The 23,178-nt window shown below is 35.3% G+C and overlaps 1 protein-coding gene across 1 annotated transcript in view; it reads left to right on the top strand.

The window, feature by feature from the left end:
• Nucleotides 1-23,178, top strand: part of LOC123306806 — a 634,033-nt gene that overhangs the window by 293,773 nt on the left and 317,082 nt on the right. The window contains exon 5 of the mRNA XM_044888961.1: nt 21,171-21,278. Coding sequence (XP_044744896.1) covers nt 21,171-21,278 — 108 coding nt within the window. The remainder of the gene's footprint in view (nt 1-21,170; nt 21,279-23,178) is intronic.

Genomic DNA, 23,178 nt, shown 5'->3' with positions numbered 1-23,178 from the left:
TATTCGGAAATTATTTTATACTACAGTTTCCATAGTTCCACAAAATACAATTGTTTCCATACGACATTTTGAGCACAGATATTTTTCTTTGATTTTGAAGTTTTTACTAAGGAAATGCACAAAAAACTTCAATAATAAATGACTAAAACGACCTAGATAAACGATGAGCGGTACGAGAATCTAAACAAAAAGGCAATGTTCCTTCAAATCTTACAAATGTCAAATTATGTTTCTGTAAATGGCCCTCAAATAAATATTTTAACCGTTCTCAGCATTTTAGTAACACAACAGCCAGGTGGCGCTCACGTATGTGTAGTCGCTTCGTTTCCTATATTCCTAACTCTATAATCTTTGGTGTAAACGTTTTCGAAGCTCACGTCATGAAGACTTAAAGCTGAAAAGTAGAATTGAATGTTGCAATGTCAACATATTTCATCCAGGGTAATTCTCGGATTGAAACTGTCTCAACTCGTATATTCCGCACCCGCTGTTGATAAGAACGGCTAGAGGTTGAAGCAAAATCTATTTTATGAAACTTTTGGATCTTGTGTGCTTCCAAACAATACCTAATCCATTAGTCAATTGGAAACTCTTCAATTGGAAATGTGTCCTCATCTTCCTAGGCTGATCTATTAAACGCCACTGCATTTTAAATAAAAAAGTGTCTAATGTATGTTATGAGTTTTCGATATCACTGAATTTTTACGAAATACAGACCAATTCAAAGATCCGAAAACTTATAACTTGAAAACGGAAGATTAAAGGACACGGTTTCGGCCATTAATAGAGAGTTGAAGTGCCGCCATGAACGTAAACGTTAACGTTATAATTGACATCTACGCATGCTCCTTCGTCAGTTTTTAACGTTAACGTTAGCGTCAGCTTTACGACCTACGTAAACTAGCGGTCTCCCACGTATACCTTAAACATCAACTTACGTTAACCGAACGTTAAACGAGTAGCACCGATGTCTTGCGAATGGCCTAATATTGACTGTTGAATGCAATTCTCAATAACCTCAAACGGTCATTGTTTACACTTCCCATGTATTTTCCCAAAATTCATGAAGAGTTATAGGAAATCAGCATTGATATTAAAGTTATCAAAACGATTAAGTTTTGAAACTTATCAGATTACATTCAGTAAGGAAATGCTGAAACTCCACTGCGATTCTCATGTCTCTAACACCTTTGAGTATTCAACTTAAGGCTAACACTTGAACATTTCATTGATAAAAAAATACTTCCAAGTTGAAAATTCTCTTTATTATGCATATAATCATCAGAACATCAATATTCCAAATATTATTCCAGCTGTCGAGGCTCAATATTAGATATTAGATAAAAGAGAGTTCCAGCAAAACGATATCAAAATCCAAATTGATAGGTTATGTTTAACGTCTGACGTTTCATGATGGCAGCACTTCAACTCAAATTTCATTACAACGCGTAAACGTTATATTTCACGTTATTTGTCACGTTAACGTTTACGTTCAGGCTAACGTTCTGTGCGCACTTCAACTCCCTAATATCTTTTGCAAATCGAGGTAGGAAACGTGCCATCCATTTTTCCCTAGCTGTTATGGTTACAGAGCTGCTATTCAATTCCATCGAATTTTGCCCATCCTGTACCTACCTACTTTATTAGTCATAATTTAGGTAAAATTCATCTCACTCTCAACGAATATTTCCATAAATTTGAAGGGATAGTTTCTTCCACTAGGCTGTAATATTCTGGAATTTCTGTTATGAGATAAACTTGTAAGGAGAAGATGGTAGTCGGATTTAGAAATTGGGAAAGCTAATACACGCATCTGCTTTAGGGCTACTGTACATACGAATTTTGCTCCATAATTTATACGACATCAAGATTAGCTAGAAGTAGAAAAATAAACACGGGAGTATTTTAGAATGTAAATGAAACCTTGAACGTTGGAGATACCGAGAGATAACATTTGCATACTCCCTCTCTCTGGTTGGCGTATGCATAAACGTGGGATCTAAAAATATCCCATGTTTCTTTTTGCGCCGTTTTCGGCAGCCAAGAGACGCTTCACACCCTTTTTTAATGTTGCCTTGCTAATGTGTCCCTAATTTACATAACGTATTTTGCTTCTGAATCTGCCCTGCAGCAATTCTGTCGGAACAAAATATTTGAATAAGATTTTATTTCTATTTCATGGAATGGAGCGGGTTTTCGTATTTGTTTTAAGGATAATTAGAGGGATCAAAACGTGCCTAATGATCATTCTTTCGAGTGGTGAAAGGACGAAATGGGATTTCTAGATTATTGTGGAGAAACCACTTGTAGATTTCCGAAAGTCAGGGACAGAAATGATCTATGTAATTTTATTAATTTCTGAAATAAAAATACTATACAGCTTTTCAATGCTGGGTTCACTATTATTTTAATGAATTATAGTTCAATCTAGGTTCATGCAGAATAAAAGATCTATTAGGAAATATCTTGAACTTACAACTTCACTCTTGGATATTATGACCATCAATAACAAAGCTTGGATTGGTAGAGGGTTGAAAAAGAACCTTGACGAAATTTTGCTTGCTACCCTACAATATTGAAGGGCACTCTTACAGTGAATATTAATGATCATTAACGATTACTTCATCAGAGTAATAATGATGATGTCAACCAAGTTGTAATGAGGGGCAGCAATGATGATATTCTTCTCTCGGCCGAAAATAGTCTCACACGATTAGGTTGGAATCGTTGATGAAGACTTCATGGTCAAATTCAGTTTTTTTCATTGTGGAAACATATTCCAACACATGGAAGTCAACCAACTTTGTTCTGGAAATCATAGAGAGGTGATAATAAGTGATGCCAACGACACCAACTAGACGAGACTTTATTAAAGTGTCGTAGTAGAAGTTTCGTAAAAAGTTTTCGTTAGTCTCGTCGTTCATAACATTTTCTGAAAACGGAATAATAGCTAGATTTGATTTCTTCAGGTGAAATACTTTTACTGTGACATTATGACCTAGTGTGGTTCAATTTCATCACCCTGTGTGTCTTATCCACAGAAAAAACTTTTCAATACATTTTTGGTCTTATCGCTATATTTCGATGCTTAGTGTATGTCCCAATAGTTATGAATCACAATCCATATTATCATTGAATGCTTATAAAAAAGGTTTCCTCAAAAAGAGTAAGAATACCTCTCCAAACAAATCGTCAACAAAGAGGGAATATTGGAACAGAGTTGAGCGAAGCTGAGCGTTTTCAATGATAATAACGTGCGTTCACAAAAATTCCTCGTTAAGTAGGCTATGGAATTTTGAACGTCGATATTTCGTGTCTAAACGTAATTCTTAGCTTTTGCTGTACTATTTTCCAGGTGAACTGTCAAGTTAGTAGTTAGCATTTTAGATTGTTCTTGAATTAAAATTATCAGGAAATTATAAAGACGGACGTGTGAAAAGCATTTATTATTGAATCCTACTACAAAATTGGGGAGAAAATAGAAGGAGAGTGAAAATATTCTTCAATGTATATCCCAATGTTGCTGAAGGAATCAATCTTTCGGAAGTACTGTTTTGCGATGCGTTGAAGGAACAGGTATTTTCAAGCCGAAAAAATTAGTGGTCGACCAAAGACCAACTTCAGCAATAATAAAATATGATGGCAGAAGCTCCACCAACCTCTGTTCGGGTTTTATCTCAAGTGGCTGGAATGTTTTAGCATATCAATTTCATGCCACACGATTTTGAATGAAAGAAATCAGTTTGTTTTCATAAAGATTGACATGTTATCAGAAAATTGAAAAGACGGATTACCTATTCTTGTAGCATCCAAAAAAATTGAAGTTCGGTATGCATCAGTGAATGGCAAAATCTGGGACCTATTTTCTTTTATGGAACTTTAATAGTACGACTTAATGAATAAGGAGACAACATGCCTCTTTATAGCTTAATTGAATTTTGATAAATTGTCCAATATTTATTTTCATGTAATTCAGTTCTTTAGTTTAGTCATGGATTTTCAGTAACGACCGAATCAATTCAATATTTATAGAGAATTAATAAACATATTGAGATTCTTAATGTGCTTTATTCATATTACTGAAATAGGTAGAACCTTTTTACAAAAAAAAAAAAAAAAAACATAAAACCATGGTCCGTTTATGTCTCCTACGTATGAAAATAGTAGACATCGGTTAAAATTTTTACCAAGAATTTTTCTAACCGCCTCAGATTGTTTGGATTCTTGTGATGTGACTCAATGGAAGAAATGATTTTCACACTTTGGGCAAAATCAACTTTTTCTTAAAAGTGCCTTTCCACTTTACAAACAAAATTACTATGTGAAGGTTAATGTCATGATTGTTTACATTTTGGGAAGATGAAGTGATTCAAGAAAAGACCTACGTTCAGACACGTAGTTGAATATCAACGTTTAAAATTCCATAGCCTACTTGACGACGAATTTTTTTGAACGCACGTTATAATTGACAAGCTACGAATCGAGTGACTAGCTTCTCATTTATCATTGAAAACGCTCAGCTCCTCTCAACTTCGCATTCGGTGACCATTTTGAATAGGCAAAGAGACGGAGAAGTTTTTGAAATTATTTGCCGAATAAGTTCCATGCAGATTTTCTCAAAAAAAGCGTTTCAAAGTTAAAAACACTTAGTGGAAGTTCTTTAATTCTAATCGTTGTCGAGCACTCGTATTGAGCTGTCGGTGGAAGGTTCAGTTTCTGTTGATCATTTTCATTAATTGACATGCCCTCTAACAGGATATCTAAAAGAAAAAAGGCCCCTAAGAGCTCCAATCCAAAAAAAATCGATAAACAAGCCAAAAATGAAGGATTAAAAAAAAATTTCAAAATTCAATATCTCCATAATAGTACGAGATCCCGCTGCAGAATCACTACGTTCATTACGTATAGAGTCAAACACACATTTTTACATATGTTTATGGATAGGAGAATACAATGATAACACCGCAGCCTATCAAAAGTGGCCGCAAGTAATTTTAATTAAATTAAGGTTAATCAATATTCCAAGAGAAATTTCGTTCACTCCGTTTTGAAATAAAATATCATCCACATCATAGCAATGCATGTAAAGAATACTAAAATCCATAGCTGCCGTTGCACACTCGGCCGCAACTACCTCGCAGCCAGGTGTAAGCAGGTAACATTTCGATGTATTTCTACGTTCATGACGTACACGGATGTTTTTGATATCAAATTGAAGTTATTGTTTTTTCGAATAGCATGATATATGGCTGCCTGTGAAAAAATAGCCGCAAGTTAGGTCTGCCATCTATTAAAATAGCGAGATATCCGAAATTAAGTGAAAGAGCTGCTCTCACAATCGCAGTTGTCAATATCGTCGTCGCAATCAGAGTTTTTTTCATCATCTGAAAATGTGTAAGCTCAATTACATATGTAAGACATTTTCAACTTGTATCGGAGTTGAACTTCCCAGAAACCATGTTGGTTTCAGGGCACCATCCAGAAGAAGCCAACCATTTTCTCTCCGCATTAAACAGTGGTACTTAGTAGCATTGAGCAACATCGAATTGACGAAAATCGTCCGTAGCACCTTTTGTTTTAACGACTTCCAACACGATAAAATGTGGGTTGAAACAAACCCTTTGATTTTTTTAATGAATTTTTCATTCTCTTCTCTTTTGGCGCATACATCTTGTTGAACATGATAAATCGTCCAGTGTCTTTGGAATGAACTTTTGTGAGACTTATCATCTTTTTAACAAATTCTTCTTATGTTTCAATATTGATTTATTTGGAACTTATTCTTATTAGAATCTATTATATGCATTGCGCCCGAACTCTCAATATTCCTATAGCGCCCGACGAAGGGTGATTACATAAATAATATCAACAGCGTTGTGTACAACGAGCTCCAACACGTGGTTGTAATATAAGAATAATTCACATGCACTGTTGAGAACCCTAAGACTCCTTTCACACCACGGGTTTTTACAGTCGAGTTTTTACCGGAAAAAAACCGAATGAAAAATTATTCATCGGGTTTTATCCGTACGATGGGCACATCCAGCTCTCGAATCTCGTGGCGATAAGTGCCGCCGAAAGTGCAATCTGGATGTTTTCCAGTGCGAAACTAAACCGGAATCGGGTAAAAACCCGATGGTGCGAAATGAGTCTAACTCTCTCTTACTTTGTTTCGGATATCTCGCTATTTTAACAGAGGGCAGACCTTACTTGGTGCTATTTTTTCACAGGCAGCCATACATCATCCTATTCGAAAAAAAATTAGCTTTAATTTGATATCAAAAACATCCGTGTACGTCATGAACGTAGAAATACATCGAAATGTTACCTGCTTACACCTGGCTGCGAGGTAGTTGCGGCCGAATGTGCAACGGCAGCTATGGATTTTAGTATTCTTTACATGCATTGGTATGATATGAATGAGATTTTATTTCAAAACGGAGTGAACGAAATTTCTCTTGAAATATTGATTAACACTAATTTAATTTAAATTACTTGCGGCCACTTTTGACAGGCTGCACTGTTATCAGTGTACTCTCTTATCCATAAACGTATGTAAAAATGTATGTTTGTCTCTATACGTAATGAACGTAGTAATTCTGCAGTGGGATCTTAGACTATAACGGTTGAATTTTGGACACCATATTATAGAACCAAATCCATCAGAAATGACCTGAATAATAACATCCTTTAATATAGTACCATTTAATATTTAATATAGTACCATTTTCCTTGTAACCCTGTATAATTCTTAGAGATGGAGCGTAGTTAGAGGAGTGAGAGTAAATAAGTATAGTTGTTAAATTATTCATTTTAGTGATAATAAGATGAATACGTTTTCAGTTTATTTATCAAATAATCATCAAATATCTACCAGATCAATAACGTCTTTCGAAAAAATTCTTCACAAAGAGCCATTTCTGTGTAGGTACTTATATCGGTTTCACGTTCTCTTTATATGCTATTAAATGATTGATTAATTAATCGATTAATTTCTTCTTGAAACACACATTCAATTGTTCAAATATTCATCTATTCCTCCATGCTAAGTAGGTATATCCAAATTTATTTTCATTGCTGTCAAATTTGTAAACAAAATATATTTCAAAATGGTGAGTTGTACATCTTGAGGCTTCACTACACACAAGAACAAAGGGAAGTTGGTAGAACATTTCATAGGTAAGTGTTCTACGTGCTCAATTAATTCATATATTATACTACGGAAACAAGTCGGCCATTTGGAAGCATCTTTCCGATTCGCAATTTCAGGTCTTATGCTCCCTCCTATTATTCTATACTCAAAGAATGTTACAATACTAAATCCCAACATTGCAAAAACCTGAGTGTACGCATAAATGCTGCATTATCTAGACGTCTATTTTGTGAAACCGAAGGTTTTATTCATCTACCAGCATATTAAATAGAATTATCATTGTATAAAGACGTTTTCATACAAGGGCATTATCGAAGCCACCACTTCAGTTATACTCACAAAGAACAACTAACTCTGGACGTTTCACGATTGACAAATCGATCCCTAGTTGGAATTCATCATTGCTAACTGATTCGCTAGAAAATGATATACCCTCATCAGGGATTTCCACAGCTCTGGAACCGCAGATTTCCGAAACCAGAACCAGTTGTGCGCAGCATTCAGACGAGACCCTTCTCAATGTTACTGCTACAAATCATTGCTGAATATTCGTGGTGAGAGGGATTTCTGTTGACACCAGCGTGGAGAGTCAAAATCGTTAATGGACGATTTATTATTAAACTTTCTTCGGATTGATGCGGAACCTTGGATGAAATGATAATAAATGAGGTTTTGAGTCATCCAAGACAATGAACCGATAAATATGTCCAAAATATATCGTCCTTCAGAATTTAAATTCAGATGCATATACTCCATTCTCCTTTATGCACTCGGTTGGCCATGGAAATTCGACACATTGCACGCTGTATAGTACTTTGGGTACCGATTAACAGGAGGGAGCTTGAGACCTGAAATTGAAAAGGTATACTCCATTCACATTTATTTTAGCAGTCGGTTGGCCATGAAATATTTTTCTCAAGTTTTTGTAATTAGAACGGAGTAAGGTTGGCACTCATGAAATGTCGTTAAGGTCATAACGCCGTTGCCACAACTAATATCTATTTTTATCAAGAAAATGCCGAAAGTGATTGAAAAAAAGGACAGGGTTTCAGGAAGTGCTATTTAGAATTCAGGTCCGATCATTCAAATAGTTATACCCTGATATTCTAAAATCCACAATAGGTACGTCAGACGGTAGCAAACATATTCAATGTAAGAGAATTTATATAATGTTTCATCTGAATCTAAACGACTTATATTTCAGCTGAATATTTCCTCGATCAGAAAGATTGTGAACGAAGAGGATGACAAAGAATTTCCTTCTATTGGGAGACCCAAAAAAGTGGTGCCATTTGAGAATTTTATGTTTGAGTGAATTAATGCGAAAAGTTTACTACAGGATTTCCGATTAATGTCATCGTAGAATAAGTTCCCGAAAATTGATTTTTCTATTTTTCATTTGACTTGTCCTATACATTGTGATTGTCTTGATGTACCAATAAATACCTAATTCTTATTATTATATCAATGTATTAAGATGAACAGCCACAAATACGAGCCAGTTGTGCTGTTAATTGTTTATTCATGTGAAATTTTTGTTCAACGGTGAAGTTCATCTTGACTTGAATCTTCCCTTAATTCCTTTCGCTTATATTGATGCAAGATGATTTTTCTTGAAGAATTTAACATTCTTGTAATTATCTGTTATTTCCTTCGGGAGATACCCATTCCCAACCACCGCATCATATGCATTTCATCTTCGGGTTAATATTTTTAAATCTACAACTGATGTAACGTATTCAAACTTTAGCCAAAGAAGATAACGAACATTAACTCTCCTCAAGCTAGTGCATATTATGATACTATACTGATCTCTTGTATTTTCCATGCAAATAACTGGATTTGGTATGCCTTCAATCAGTTTGTATAAACTTCAATTATGTTCGTCACATATTTTGAGAAGAGATTCGACATTGTGTAATAACAGAAACTTTTACGTAGAACGGGCAACATAGCGTTGATTTAAAACCCAAAATGTTTTGACAATCGTCATAACCCCACATTTTCGTACTATACAGAGTGAAATGTGTCAAATTTCCATGACCAACCGAGTGCTAAAATAAAAGTGAATGGACTATACTTGCATATGGCCTACTCCTGTTTCCGTACTATAATATATTATAAATATGTTAATTATTCAGCATGTTAAACACTTACCTGTGAAATATTCTATCAACATCCGTTGGTTTTTGTGGTTACTAAAGCCACAATATGAACAATTAACCATTTTGAAATATATATTTGTTCACAACTTTGACAGCAATGAAAACAAATCTTGATAGGGAACATAGATCCAATATCGAATTGATTGATATAAGGTCTGTGATGAAGAAAAACCATAGACATTAGCTATTATTATGTTACTAAACACATGACTGATGAGTCACACTCTAATATGGCCGTTCCGTTCGCAAGATTTTTCAAAGTTTTCCATGCCCGGCATGCTCCTTCCTGGTATTGTATATTCGGTATAGTACAATAATGCGAGGTTATGATGCTTGTCGAAACATTTTTGGGTTTTAAATCACAGTAATGTTACCCGTTCTATGTAAAAGTCTCAGTAATTTCGTATTTTATCACAATGTGAAATTATTTCCGAAAATATGTATTCAAAAATATGTAATGATCGTAACTGACGTTTACACAAACTGATTGAAGAGATTCTTAACCTAAATATTTGCTTTAAGAGGACGAGAGGTTAGTGTTACTTGAGAAGAGTTAATGTCGGATATCTGCTTTGGCTAAAGCTTGAAGACTCAATGAACAACTCATCAGATGGTGAATTAAAAAACATCAACCTAATGATGAAATGCATAGGATAGAGAGGTAGAGAATGGGTATTTTCCAAAAGAATTAATGGATAATAATAAAACTATTGAATTAACAAAAATCATTTTCCATTAATGGAAGTCGAAATAGATGAAGGGAGTTCTAAGGCAAAAGGAACTTCATTCACCTTTACAAACATTTCACGTGAATTAACAATGGATAGGACAAATGGCATCACTGATGTTAATAGCTTTCTTCTTGAAAATAGACCTCTAAATTTCCTTTCCCAATTTTGAAATATTTCTGTGATCATTGCACTTGATAGTCTCCATCATTATTTTCCGAATTTGAAATTGAACTACATACCTCCAAAAATCCAAGTTTTGTCAAGGAACACAATTCTGATATTATAGTCCGAAGATAAATATAGCAGAAATTTTTGCAAGAAAGCAATTTTGGCTGCAACAACATGCTTTCGTTCACATAAAATTTTGCGTTCGTTCTCCCTTTTGTATTTATGCCCCATTGATTTTAAGATTTTGAAATATAATTTCTCTCTATATTCTATATTTAATAGGTATAAGTGTGAGTACTGAAGTTTTCAATTTTCAAATTATGATTCCAAATTTGTCGTTACAGGTCTTTTCTAAAGAGTCCTCAAATGCTACCACCTTTTTGGGTCTCCCCCCATTGTTTCTCATCCTCTTCATTCACAATCTTGAAATATGTGTGAGCTTCCCGTAACTCTCTCGTACATGTTTCTCATTCATTTTTTAACTGTCCCTTCTGCACGTTGTGAATCCATCAGCATATCATCACAACGAAAAACAGAGTAAAGTCTGTTCAATATTTTACATAGTTCAATAGTTTTGCATAAACAATTCACCTTCTCAACAAATCTTCCTATCCAAATGTAGTCTAATACAATATGACCAACGCCCAACGACTAACGTTGAACGTTCCAACTTCCATCAAAGGACAGACATTTCCAGCATAATCGGCAATAACGTACTGTACCGATCGTGCCTATATACCTATCGTCGTCGCCGCAATACAGAAACTGTGGAGTAACTGTATATCAAATCGTGTACTGTTGGAATGCAGAATTATCAATACAGAAACTGTACAGTAACTGTATATCAAATGCTGCATTTTTTAAATGCAGAATTATCAATACAGAAACTGTACAGTAACTGTTTATCAAAATCTGCACTTTTTAAAAGCAGAATTATGAATACCGAAACTGTGCAGTTTCTGTATAACAATTTCTGTACTGCATTCAGATGGCAAGTGTAATGCAGTTTCTGTACATTTGCTGTATGTTGTGTTTGTGTCGGGTCTGGTTATAAAGACTTAAGAAAATTATTTCATGATCAACCGGGTGCTTCTATAAAAGTGAATGGACTATAACCACATATTTTTTTATGGAGTTTATGATTTCCTCACAATGAAAGGAGTATTCCTTCAAAATTATCACCTCGCTGAAGGAAGGACATCTAGATCTAGAGCTTCATATTTATGTTTGTTCGAATGGTTCCCCTTCTAACTCTTATATTTTTGATTTGATTGATGTGTCATCTTGTAATGCAATGATGTATATGCTGAATAGCCATCTGAGTCGTCAAATTTCAATCACAAATGGAAAATGATACTCCTGTGAAACATGCATTCTGCTGAACGTACTTATATCGCTCGATAATAATTCATTCAAAGCCATATCAGTCGTTGAGGGGAAGTTATCGGCTTTCGTGTGCTGCTGAATCTCAGATCGCATAGCATCGGATGAATGGGGTGCGAAATATTAAGCAGGGTTACATTCCTTGCAGACGTGAACGTGCTAGTACGTTCCCCGGAAATCGAATGGAATAAAATTCACTCGGCACAATAAATCTCGAACGTTGCCAATTGCTTACGGAAAAGCAATAAAAAGCTCTATCTGATCATTATGTATTATGTCTGGATGGTCTTAGGTTCCTGTGGAAGTTTATAGTTTGTGTGGGTTAATTGGTGCCTCGTTTTCTTACTTTAACTGATTCTTCACCCAGTATTTTTTAATTTTAAGCGAAAGCAACAAAGCAAGACGCTTTCCTCTCATTTCGAAGAGATTATTATACATACAATACAGGTGAATTCTAAGGTTAGTATATAGTTTCTTGACAGAAGGTAGAGCTCATAAATCATTTCGCAAAAAATTGATAGATAGTGGATTTATCATCCCCTGAATTTCGAATCGTTTCATTTTCATTCTGTATCCTATTAATACATCGCCAACTTTTCGAATCTTGCGTGATTCTTTTTCAAGGCTGAAATGTCAAATAACAGTTTTTTAGAAAACACAAATGAAACAGCCCCGGAGTCGGTCTGCCATTCACCTCGTATTTTATCGGAATGAATACCGTCAAATTCGATAAAATCTTGGTCGGAGTGTTTTTTATTCAATGTCAGGATAATTCAACTTCCTCTCGACGTTTTGTAATATGTTGTTAATACGACATGAGTAAACAAAGCCGTTCCCTGGTATGTTCCGTAAATCACGTTAAGCAACACGGAGATTAACGAAATTATTATGATCGTCACAATATCACATTACATGTAAAACAATAAGCTAACAAGTGAACGAGTTGAAAGCAATAGTTAGATAAACCAATAAATCTGAAAAAATTTGAAAATTCGTGGTGGATCCACTGACAAATGTCTATATAACTCAAAAAACAAAACGGTAATAAATACAAATCCACTAATAAAAACAATGGTGTCAGTAGCATTTCTCTCAATCCTCCATATTTGTTTATGGTTTGCAGCGACCTCAACGTTGAAACATTAAGGCCAGGCGAAAATAGAAACGCAGGTTAGTGAGGTGACGCAGCGTGAGTTGTTGTTCTACTCTGTAATCTGTGGTTGTTGTAAAACATAGAAAAGAACAAGACCGCGGAAATAAAGCGTGACAGTGACTTGTCAAATAGTACGCGCAGCGTAGGAAAAAGCTGCGTCACCGTAAAAACCTGCGTTTCTATTTGCGCCTGGCAACTCATACTCTCACCATGACCTTAAACCGATACATGGCAAACATAGAACAAAGCTACGAATATGTAATTATATATTAGATAATTCGGATACAGCACAGGCACATTCCAAATATAGTATCACACACGTAATGGTTACAGAAAATTAACACATAACAAAGTTCCCTATCAGATCTTCCAAGAATATATAACAGATATATTACTGGTCACCTGGGATAGCAATAAACAAAAAAAAATCGAACACAAAAAACGAAATCACAAATGAGTAACCAAATAGGTATCCCATAAGCATCGGTCATAATATTTATAACAAAATTGATCATGATTAGGATGGAATAAACAGTAATGACATCTCCATTAAGGATAACGATGAAAGAAGTAAAAGAAATATGTAGAAGTCTAAAAAACGGAAAAGCCGCTGGACCAGTAGAAATAACAGGAGAGCTCATAAAGTACGGAACGGAAAAACTATACCACCATTTAACAACACTATTCCAGATGTGCATAGATGGTGCTACCACACCAAGCGATTGGAGAACATCGTATATTTCGACCATTTTTAAGAAAGGAAATAGAGAGAGTTGCTCAAAAACAGAGGATTGGCGGTGACAAGTACCTTAAGTAGAGTATATGGAAAATTATTGAAAAAGAGAATAGAAGCAGAATACAGTGATATAGAGATGGAGGAACAAGCGGGATTCAGAGCTGGAAGATCGACCGTGGATCACTTATATACAGTGACACAGGTATTAGAGAAAAAAACGGCAAAAAATCAGGAAATTCATCTTCTCTACATAGATCTTCAAAAAGCATACGACAGCATACCTCTGGAAAAATTGTGGGACACCATGCAACAAAGGAACATCAATGCAAATATCATAAAAGCTGTTAAGAACCTTTATAAAGATATAACTGCTCAAGTCAAAGTAAATGATAAACTTTCTGGAAATATACCAATTACAAAGGGCCTCAAACAGGGATGTTGCCTCTCTCCTGTGCTATTTAAGATATATATAGAGTCATTCGGGGCTACTGTGCGCACTTTTGCCTTTCAAGCCATACCCTGTTTCAAATGTTGAAGCTAGGAAAATTAAAACATATTCATGAGAAAGAGAATTTTCTAATCTATAAGAAAACATCAAAAAGCAAACAAACAAAAACGTTTTCTTTCCGCAAAAAAGAATTTAATAGAGAAAGTCGGAGTGCGTTCACTTGCCCCGTATTGTGGGTAAGTGTGCGCCCCCTCACGGGGTAAGTGAACGCAGTGCTTAGTGAACCACACAATCAAAACAAATTACAAAATAATGTCATCAAAATGTTACAATATTAGTGAAATGCTGTTTATTGTCAATACAGAAGCGCCTTCTTACAAGCAGTGCATTATTATTCGTGCCACAATTCTTGGTGAAAACAACACTTGATACATTCCCATGTTGGTGGCTCTTCATATTTTTCTGAACAAAAAGGACAATATTGATCGAGTCTCAACCAAGAAAATCAACAATGTTATAATTTATTCCTCACTGAATAAATGCCCATATAATGAATCTATGCGCACACTTACCCGCGCACACTTTCCCCAGTAAGCCAAAATTTGAATTGACGTTCTTATAGAGTTGAGCAGCTAAGAGAACCTAAAATTTTTTATTATATATTTAGATTAATATGCCCATGATCGAATAAAATATTGTTTAACACTGAGGGACTCGGAACTTGGGCCTGGCAGAACGTGCAGAGATGCTAAAAATTAACAAGAAAACTAGTGAATTTGATTGATTGCAAATAAAAAGTTAAAGAAACGTGGCACGGCGCACTCCTATGAAAAACTAATATGGCGATTCTGCGCCCTTGCTTCACCCAAATGAACCCCTCTTTCATACATTGCATAGTCGAGATATACGCTCTGCGCACACTTACCCACTGCGCTCAGTTACCCCGAATGACTCTACAGCAAGCACTCAAAAAATGGATGAAAAGTTGCAAAGGAATGGGAATACCAATAGCAAACGAAAATACATTATATACGCTATTTTTTGCAGATGATCAAGTGGTACTAGCCCAGGATCATGATGACCTAGAGTATATGGCAAGAAAGCTGGTGGAGGAGTACGAAAGATGGGGTTTGGAAATCAACATTGAGAAAACCCAGAATATGACGATAGGAGGAACACCGGAGGATATAAAGTTGGAAGATGGACGAGTTATACGAGACTGCCGGGAGTATAAATACCTGGGACTTAAGATGACACGGGACGGAACACTGGATGAGGGAATCAAGGAGAGAGTTATACAGGCAAGGAGAGCGATATCCATGCTGAATGGAATTTTGTGGGACCGAAGCATCTCAAAATCTAATAAAAAAACTATATATAATACTATTATAAAGAGTATAATTACTTATGGATGTGAAGTATGGCCGCTGAAGAAGAAAATAGAAAGCATGCTGCTGGCAACCGAGATGGACTTTTGGAGGAGATCTGCTGGAAAATCAAGGATGGAAAAGATCACAAATTCAAGAATAAGAGAGATAATGGATATCGAGCATACAATCCTTGACGACATCAGAACTAAACAACTTGTATGGTTTGGGCATGTACAACGAATGCCCGAAAATCGAATCCCAAAACAGGTATTACTGTGGACACCGCAAGGGAAAAATAAAAGAGGAAGACCCAGGACAAGCTGGCGGGAAGGAATAGATAGAGAATTAAGGGAGAGAGAACTGCCAGATGAACTATGGCTTAATAGAGAAGAGTGGAGGTTAGGTGCCGGAAAACGGCGTAGAACGTTCTAAACCGACATATATATATATATATATATATATATATATATATATATATATATATATATATATATACAGGGTGTGGCGTAATGAATGGATAATATTGAGCCTGGGGGTAGAGGACTCTATGGCGGTTCAGAAAAATATATTTTACGTTTAGTAAAAGTGCCTTGGTTTTCGAGATATTCGAGATTTTCGAAAATTCAAGAGAATTACACCCTTCGCCACTCGTTTCGCAGGCAAGACTCCAAATGAAGGAATTTTTTCAAACTGTTTTTTGGATAGTATTCCTGGATAGATGATCTATCGAATGTAATTCATTATTTTTGAGGCGCATGAATAGTTCTTCATGAAAAAAAGATCTAACTCAACTTTTCCGTTTTGCTAATTTTTTTTCATAAGTTCAACCTAGCGCGGTGTAAAAAATAATATGGTTACCTAAGAGCCAATGCAAGAAAAAACATGCCAGTTTCATTGAGATTCCGAAATGGTATAACTCTCTGTATTCTCAGCATTTAATACAAAGAAAATTCCTATTGCAATCAGTTGAGGCCTAGTTTAATGTGACAGTGTTTCTAAAATTTTTAGCATCTAAAATGAGAAATGCAAGCAGAATGAAGCAATAGTCTATAAGAAGGTATAGAGCATTTACTGAAGCTCATAATGGCCTCTTAGAGATTCTTTTGTGATATTTAATTCAATGAAACTATACTCATTTTAAAATTGTTGATATCTATGCAATAAAGATATGATTCATTAGAAAGTGTAGACTATAGAGTATGTATCAGAACTCATTGTGGCCAATTTAAGCATCATTTGTGATTTGTGAAACTTTATTCAATGAAAGGATATTTTAAAATTGTTATTTTTCTCTCGTTTTCTTTTATTATTGAACCCCAACGTTGTGAAATCAATATTTTCAAGTTAATTTCAAGTTATGCATTAAATTTCAGCATTTTTGTTACTTGGGTCATGATTCAATGTAATAAAAATTGACTAATTTTCAGCTTTTTTCTTAATTACAAAAGTGCTAAAATTCACTTCGTTACTTGAAATTCGCTTAACAACTATTAACTTTATAACTATAGGGGTTAATAATGAAAGAATACGAGGGAAAAAAACCAATTTTAAAATATTGTTTAATTGAATCGAGTTTTACAAAAAGTGTTCAAAGTGTGCATCAGGAGCTGTACTAGATGCTCTACAACTTCTTATGAATATTTGCTTTATTCTGCTTGCAAGTCTCATTTCAGTTGCTAAAAATTACAGAAAAAGGCTTACGTCAAACTCTGCCTTGACTCATTGTAATAGAAATTTATTTTGTATTTAATGCTGAAAATAGAGTGAGTTATACCATTTCAGAATCTCAGTGAAACAGGCATGTTTTCTCTTGCTTTGGCTCTCAGGTAACCATATTATTTTTTACACCACGCTGGGTTGAACTTAGGAAAAAAAATAAGCAAAACGGAAAATTTGAGTTAACTCTTTTATTTATGAAAAACTATTCATGCGCTTGAAAAAAAATGATTTACATTCGATAGCGCATCTATCCAGGAATACTATCCAAAAAACAGTTTGAAAAAATTCCTTCATTTGGAGTCTTGCCTGTAAAAAGAGTGGCGAAGGGTGTGATTTTCTTGAATTTTCGAAAATCTAGAATATCTCGAAAACCAAGGCACTTTTACTAAACGTAAAATATATTTTTCTGGACCGCCATAGAGTCCTCTACCTGCAGGTTCCATATTATCCATTCATTACGCCACACCCTGTATATATATATATATATATATATATATATATATATATATATATATATATATATATATATATATATATATATATATATATATATATATATATATATATATATATATATATATAAACAGTCCCTGGCCAGTTTATTAGACGCACTGAGAATTTTTTTTATATTTACTAGTATTGCCCGAGGAAAAAGCAGAATATTTGAATTTCATTTCCACAGAATGTCAGTTTTATTTACGACTCTCATTAAATTGTTTTATTTGGCATTTATTTTTGATGTTGTAGTATTAATACTCAAGTATGAATCAGTACTATGTCTTCCAGTGGACGTCTTGCATTCTGCAGGTTCGGACGTTATTTCGATAATCCACATATGAAATCATTATCTTCGAATGCAGCAAACCGAACAATTCTGCTTTGATAGTATGAAGCTCTCATAGCTACACAGGGTGGCTCAGCAAAATATTAGAATTTCATGTTTAATCATCAATAAATCAATATTTTTTATCCAATATGATATATTATATGTGAAAACCATTTACAGATGAAGTATATGTAACATATACATTCAATTTAATAATTCAATATTGAGATTTTGCATCGAATCAATGCGTCTAATAATATGGCCAGGGACTGTATATATATATAATCATAATGAGCCTACAACCAACACTTTATGCATTTAATACATCTTTGTCCAGTGTTATTCGTGGGAAAGAGTATTTGACCTATATTCTGCATCAGCAAAGTTAGGATATATTTGACCCATCCCTCCACTGTCTTCATCTAACTGATTAACAACCTGTTCCTCACAGTCTTCATCTCCACAATCAGTCTTATTTTTCTTTGTTCGTTTGTTTCTCTTCGCAGCTTTCTTCTCATTCTTCGTCAATTTATTTATTTATTTATTTATTTTTTATTAAGGCACCAAAGACCATCCGAACTCCGTTTCGGGATGTTCGTATAACTTTTCTGTGTAAGGAAAAGTGGCACTATGCGCACTGCGCACATGTTAGCTAATTATGTCTTGCACTATCAGTAACCCACTATAATCATCCTAAAACGAAAGTATCAAATGATGAATGAATATTGAAATGCTTCATGATATTTCAATAATATAATAATAACACCGTTTCAGTGAAAATCCTTCGGATGTAACTGTTCGGAATACTTTTTTCAGGCTGGTTGAAAAATGAAAGAAATATCGTGCCCCTTCATGCTCATTCATTTTCACTCGACACCGCACATAGAGCTGAAGTGGCCGAATTCAAACCCATTCAAGAATGGGACTTTGGAGATATCCAACGAATCGAAGAATGATATTGCGGAGCTATCTAATATAGCGGGGTTAATCAGCGTCGTCATTTCAGACAGGCTATTACCTCCGAGAAATATGATTCCACCCGGGGAGCGGCCTAGATAATGACATATATCTCCCTCCGGCCATAGAGGCCAAATCAAAAAGTGATAGTCGCCTTGATAGTGCGTTTTTACAGTGGCCGGTAACGCGATTTCTGCCCGCGATCCAATGAACCGCCTTATCGGCATTGTACACTGTTCCTCGGAGCAGAACCGGGTTCTGGAGTAATTTCATATCACTAACCCAATTCACCTAATTAGATTCCGGATGGGTGGCCGATAAATTGACTGGAGACCGAAGCCCATATCTCATCGGCAACTTCATTGCTGTCAACTGCTTCCGAACCGGCCCCCGATTGGATTTTCCAGGTTCTTCTTTTGTGCTCAGCTTCCCTATCGCTCCTTCAAATATTGAATAAGTATCGTATCATGGCTTGTTCGGAGACTAGCGACTGCGAAATTACGTTTGTTTTCACTATCGGCTGAATTTTTTAGCTGAGTTATTGCTTCTCGCGGAGGAGGATCGGCGTTTCAACAGATTTCGAGGAAATTTATTCGCATATACATTAATATCTCTTTATTCTATTTTCCCTCAAATCGATTGAATAAGTGGACGGGTGGGGTGATACTTATATATGCATGATATCAGGAGTTTTTAATATAATAAAACATTTTATCATAGAATAACTCATAACATTTGCTATGTAGAAAATTTCTACTCAGAAATGAAAGGATGTTGTTCTGACATACTGATGAAAATTTTACAGTCTGCAAAAAATTAAACATTTATTGGCTGTTAAAAATCGGCGCTGTTCCGATTTTGTAAAATCAATGTAGTGAAACTGTTAAATCGAGTTGAAGATGGTAGAGTAAAACATTTATTGTACGAGATATCAATATCTAGTTAGCCTAGACCAGTCCCATGCATAAGAAAAATATTGCGTTACCAAAGCAACGAACAATAACTCATTAGAAGTGTCAGTGTGAAGTTTGAGGTCAAAAAAGTAAACCAGAGTATCGTGCCATCAGCAAGTACCTGTATTTAAAAGGGTAAAGAGGTAAGCAGATTTACGAAGATATGCTTAATACACTTGGTGATCAATGTCCTTCGTATGCGACCGTGAAAAATTGGACTGCGAGCTTCAAAAGAGGTAAATTTTCCATTGAAGATGATGACCGATCGGGCAGGCCTGTTTCTGTGTCAGTCGATAATATCGATGCAGTTCATGACATGATTTTATCAGATCGTCGAATTGGGCTAAAACGGATATCTGAAGCACTGAATATTTCATACGAACGCGTTCATCATATAGCTCACGTCAATTTCGACATGAGAAAAATTGCTGCAAAATGGATCCCCAAATGTTTGAATGTTGACCAAAAGCGAGCAAAGGTAGAAGCATCGCGTTCGTTCCGTGCTCGATTTGAAAACGATGTAGACTTCTTAAACCGAATTGTTGCTATGGATGAGACATGGGTACATTTCTATGATCCAGGAACAAAGCAACAAAAGATGCAATGGGGCGACACTCTGGTTCTCCAAGACCTAAGAAGTTTCGTGTCCAAAAATCTGCTGGAAAAGTCCTTGCTTCAGTTTTTTTGAAATTGCCATGGAGTAATCATAATTGATTTTTTGGATAAGAGTAGAAGAATAACCGGAGATTACTATTCGACATAAATGACCACTCTGCGGGAAAAACTGTAGAGAAAAGTCACGAAAAGCTATGCAAAGGTGTTTTGTTTTTGCAGGACAACGCCCTTGCACACAAATCTCATGTTGCAATGCAAAAAATTCCTGATTTAGGGTTTGAATTACTAGAATACCCTCCTTATTCACTAGATTTGGCTCCATCCGACTATAATCTCTTTCCTCAACTGAAAAAAAATTTAATAAGTCGTAAATTTTCTTCGAACTAGGAGGTAATATAAGCTGTGGAGGTATGGTTTGCAGAGAAAAATGAAACATTTATTTTTAAATGTCTAGAGACGTTGCAGGTTCGCTGTAATAAATGTATCCAATTAAGAGGAGAAAATGTTGAGTATTAAACCTATTTTGACATTGAAATTTTGTTTGTTTCTATAGTAGGCTAAGAATTTATTCAATATATCCTCGTATATAAGGAATTCAAATTTTCTTTCATCAGTGCAGGTAATTGATTTCCAATATCAACCTAAATTCAAGTTGGAATTTATAGGCCATCACCAAAATATAATATACTCTTTTACAATGCCAATAATTCTCGATTGAAGTATTTATATATAATTATATCAGGTATATCCTTTATGTTCATATTCGAATTCTACATTCCTTATTTTCTTACAGGAATATCAATGCACAAAGGATATGCGTTTGTACAGTTTACAAATCCGTTTGATGCTCGGAGTGCCTGTTTGGGAGAAGATGGTAGGACAGTTCTCAGCCAAATACTGGGTGAGTGTAAAATAATATAATCATTAACCTCGTGCTGAACTAGAAAAAAATACTATCAGAAAGTGTGTGCGTTCGGTATTCGCATCTGAGATCTGAGCGATTTTCTATCACATGACTCTAAAGCAGACGGATTGAAGGGGAATTAAAAAACGTTATATGTAGATCAAACAGATTTCACGAACGTAACCTCAAATAATTAAAGATTTATTTTCTTGTTTTTTTCTTCGGTTGTTCGTTTGTTTTCTTTTTTTATGAATGTTTAGTGTTTAGCGGGTTGACCGATAAACAAGGAATGGAGGCCGCTCTGAAGGCCATTGTGGTAATAATTCATGACCACCAAATAATGTTGTTTAATAGTGATGACGAAGAGGAAAATCGAATAAATGAAACTGAAATTTTCATAATAGAGAGTTTCAACAACACTTCAGAATGTATCCATCAACTTTTGATACTTTTTTCAAAAAATTCCTGGTGGTTACGGAAAACTAATAATATTAGGATGTGGTCACCGAGATTAAACAGCTCCTCATTATCCATTGGTATCTAGCTAATAATAGAATAACATCTATGTTTTCCAACCATGATGTGGTAATTGCCTAAAGAACTTTATCATTACAAGCTGACAAATGTCTGTCATTTTTCCTTTATTGTTATTTCACAGACAACATCTTATAGTTGGATAGCCGAAGAGGGAAATTCGGGATTTGCTCGAGCGTGTCAGATTAATATAAGGGGACATACCTTGGACCCTGTAGAGTACCTCTACCAAAAATTAGACCTGTATATAGGGGGAATAGTCTAGGACAGCCTGTCAGAATAGTAAAAAAAAAACACGGTAATTGTACATACTCGAGCGAGTCAGATTAAGATATATGTGGTTAATTACATGTTGAAAAGTATATATTCTCTTAATCTGATAATTTAAGCGTGTCGAAAATGTGTGGGCGGGCGCAAAAAAGGTTGCAAAAAATAACGTCCCAGGTAGAAATTTTAGTCTTCAAGACGTCTTTGGTTGGTCATGTTCGGACGTATGGTGACCAACTTGGTGACGTCAGTGAAACCTTATGGTGACGTTAATATGTCACAGCCTGAAGACGTCGTACGGTGACGTCTTGAAGACGAATTTGGAAGAGGATTATTCGGTACTTTTTCGTCTTGCGTACGTCTTTCTTACGTACTGAGGACGTCAGTATTTTTCAGAAAATTTTAGAATTTCATGGATAAAAATGAAACATAAACCAACATGTTTTTTTTTCTTTCCCCTGGCCTTGTGTTCGAGCATATCAGCATACATTATATGAAATCCTAGCTACAAGACACCGACAAACATCTATGATATCGGCGGGATTCGAACCCGCTACCTCCGGCATCCTAGCCGAGTGCGCTGCCATTACGGCCGTAGAGGCTGTGTAAGATGTTGGTATTATTGGTATTGAGTATCATGAAAAAGTGTGTCAGAAAAAGTTATTTTCAAGACTATGTACTAACGGAAATGAAGCAAAAGATCAATTGTCAATGCGTTGACACATGCATTTACATAGGATAAATGGAACAGGATAGCTAGTCATATTTTTTTCAGGCTTTTGACTGCAAATAATTTCATTTTCCTTGAATCTAAAGGATATGAATATAGCGATTTATAATTTAACGGACGTTATCCGTTTATGTTTCATATCTACATATCTATATTCAAACTGTCCGATATATATCGAACCTTGAAAAAATCATAAGTCTAAAGTCTCAGAGTGGTCTAAGAATAACGTTATTCAGACGTCTTTTGTGTGACGTCTTACTAGCCCACTTGAATTGACGTCTCGGAGACGTTATTGTACGACGTCTTACTAGCGTACTTGAATTGACGTCTCAGAGACGTTATTGTACGTCCGAGTGACGTCGAAGA

The sequence above is a fragment of the Coccinella septempunctata genome, chromosome 1 (genome assembly GCF_907165205.1).
Source record: "Coccinella septempunctata chromosome 1, icCocSept1.1, whole genome shotgun sequence".
Taxonomy (NCBI): Eukaryota; Metazoa; Arthropoda; class Insecta; order Coleoptera; family Coccinellidae; genus Coccinella; species Coccinella septempunctata.
This window is presented reverse-complemented; position numbering and strand designations above follow the sequence as displayed.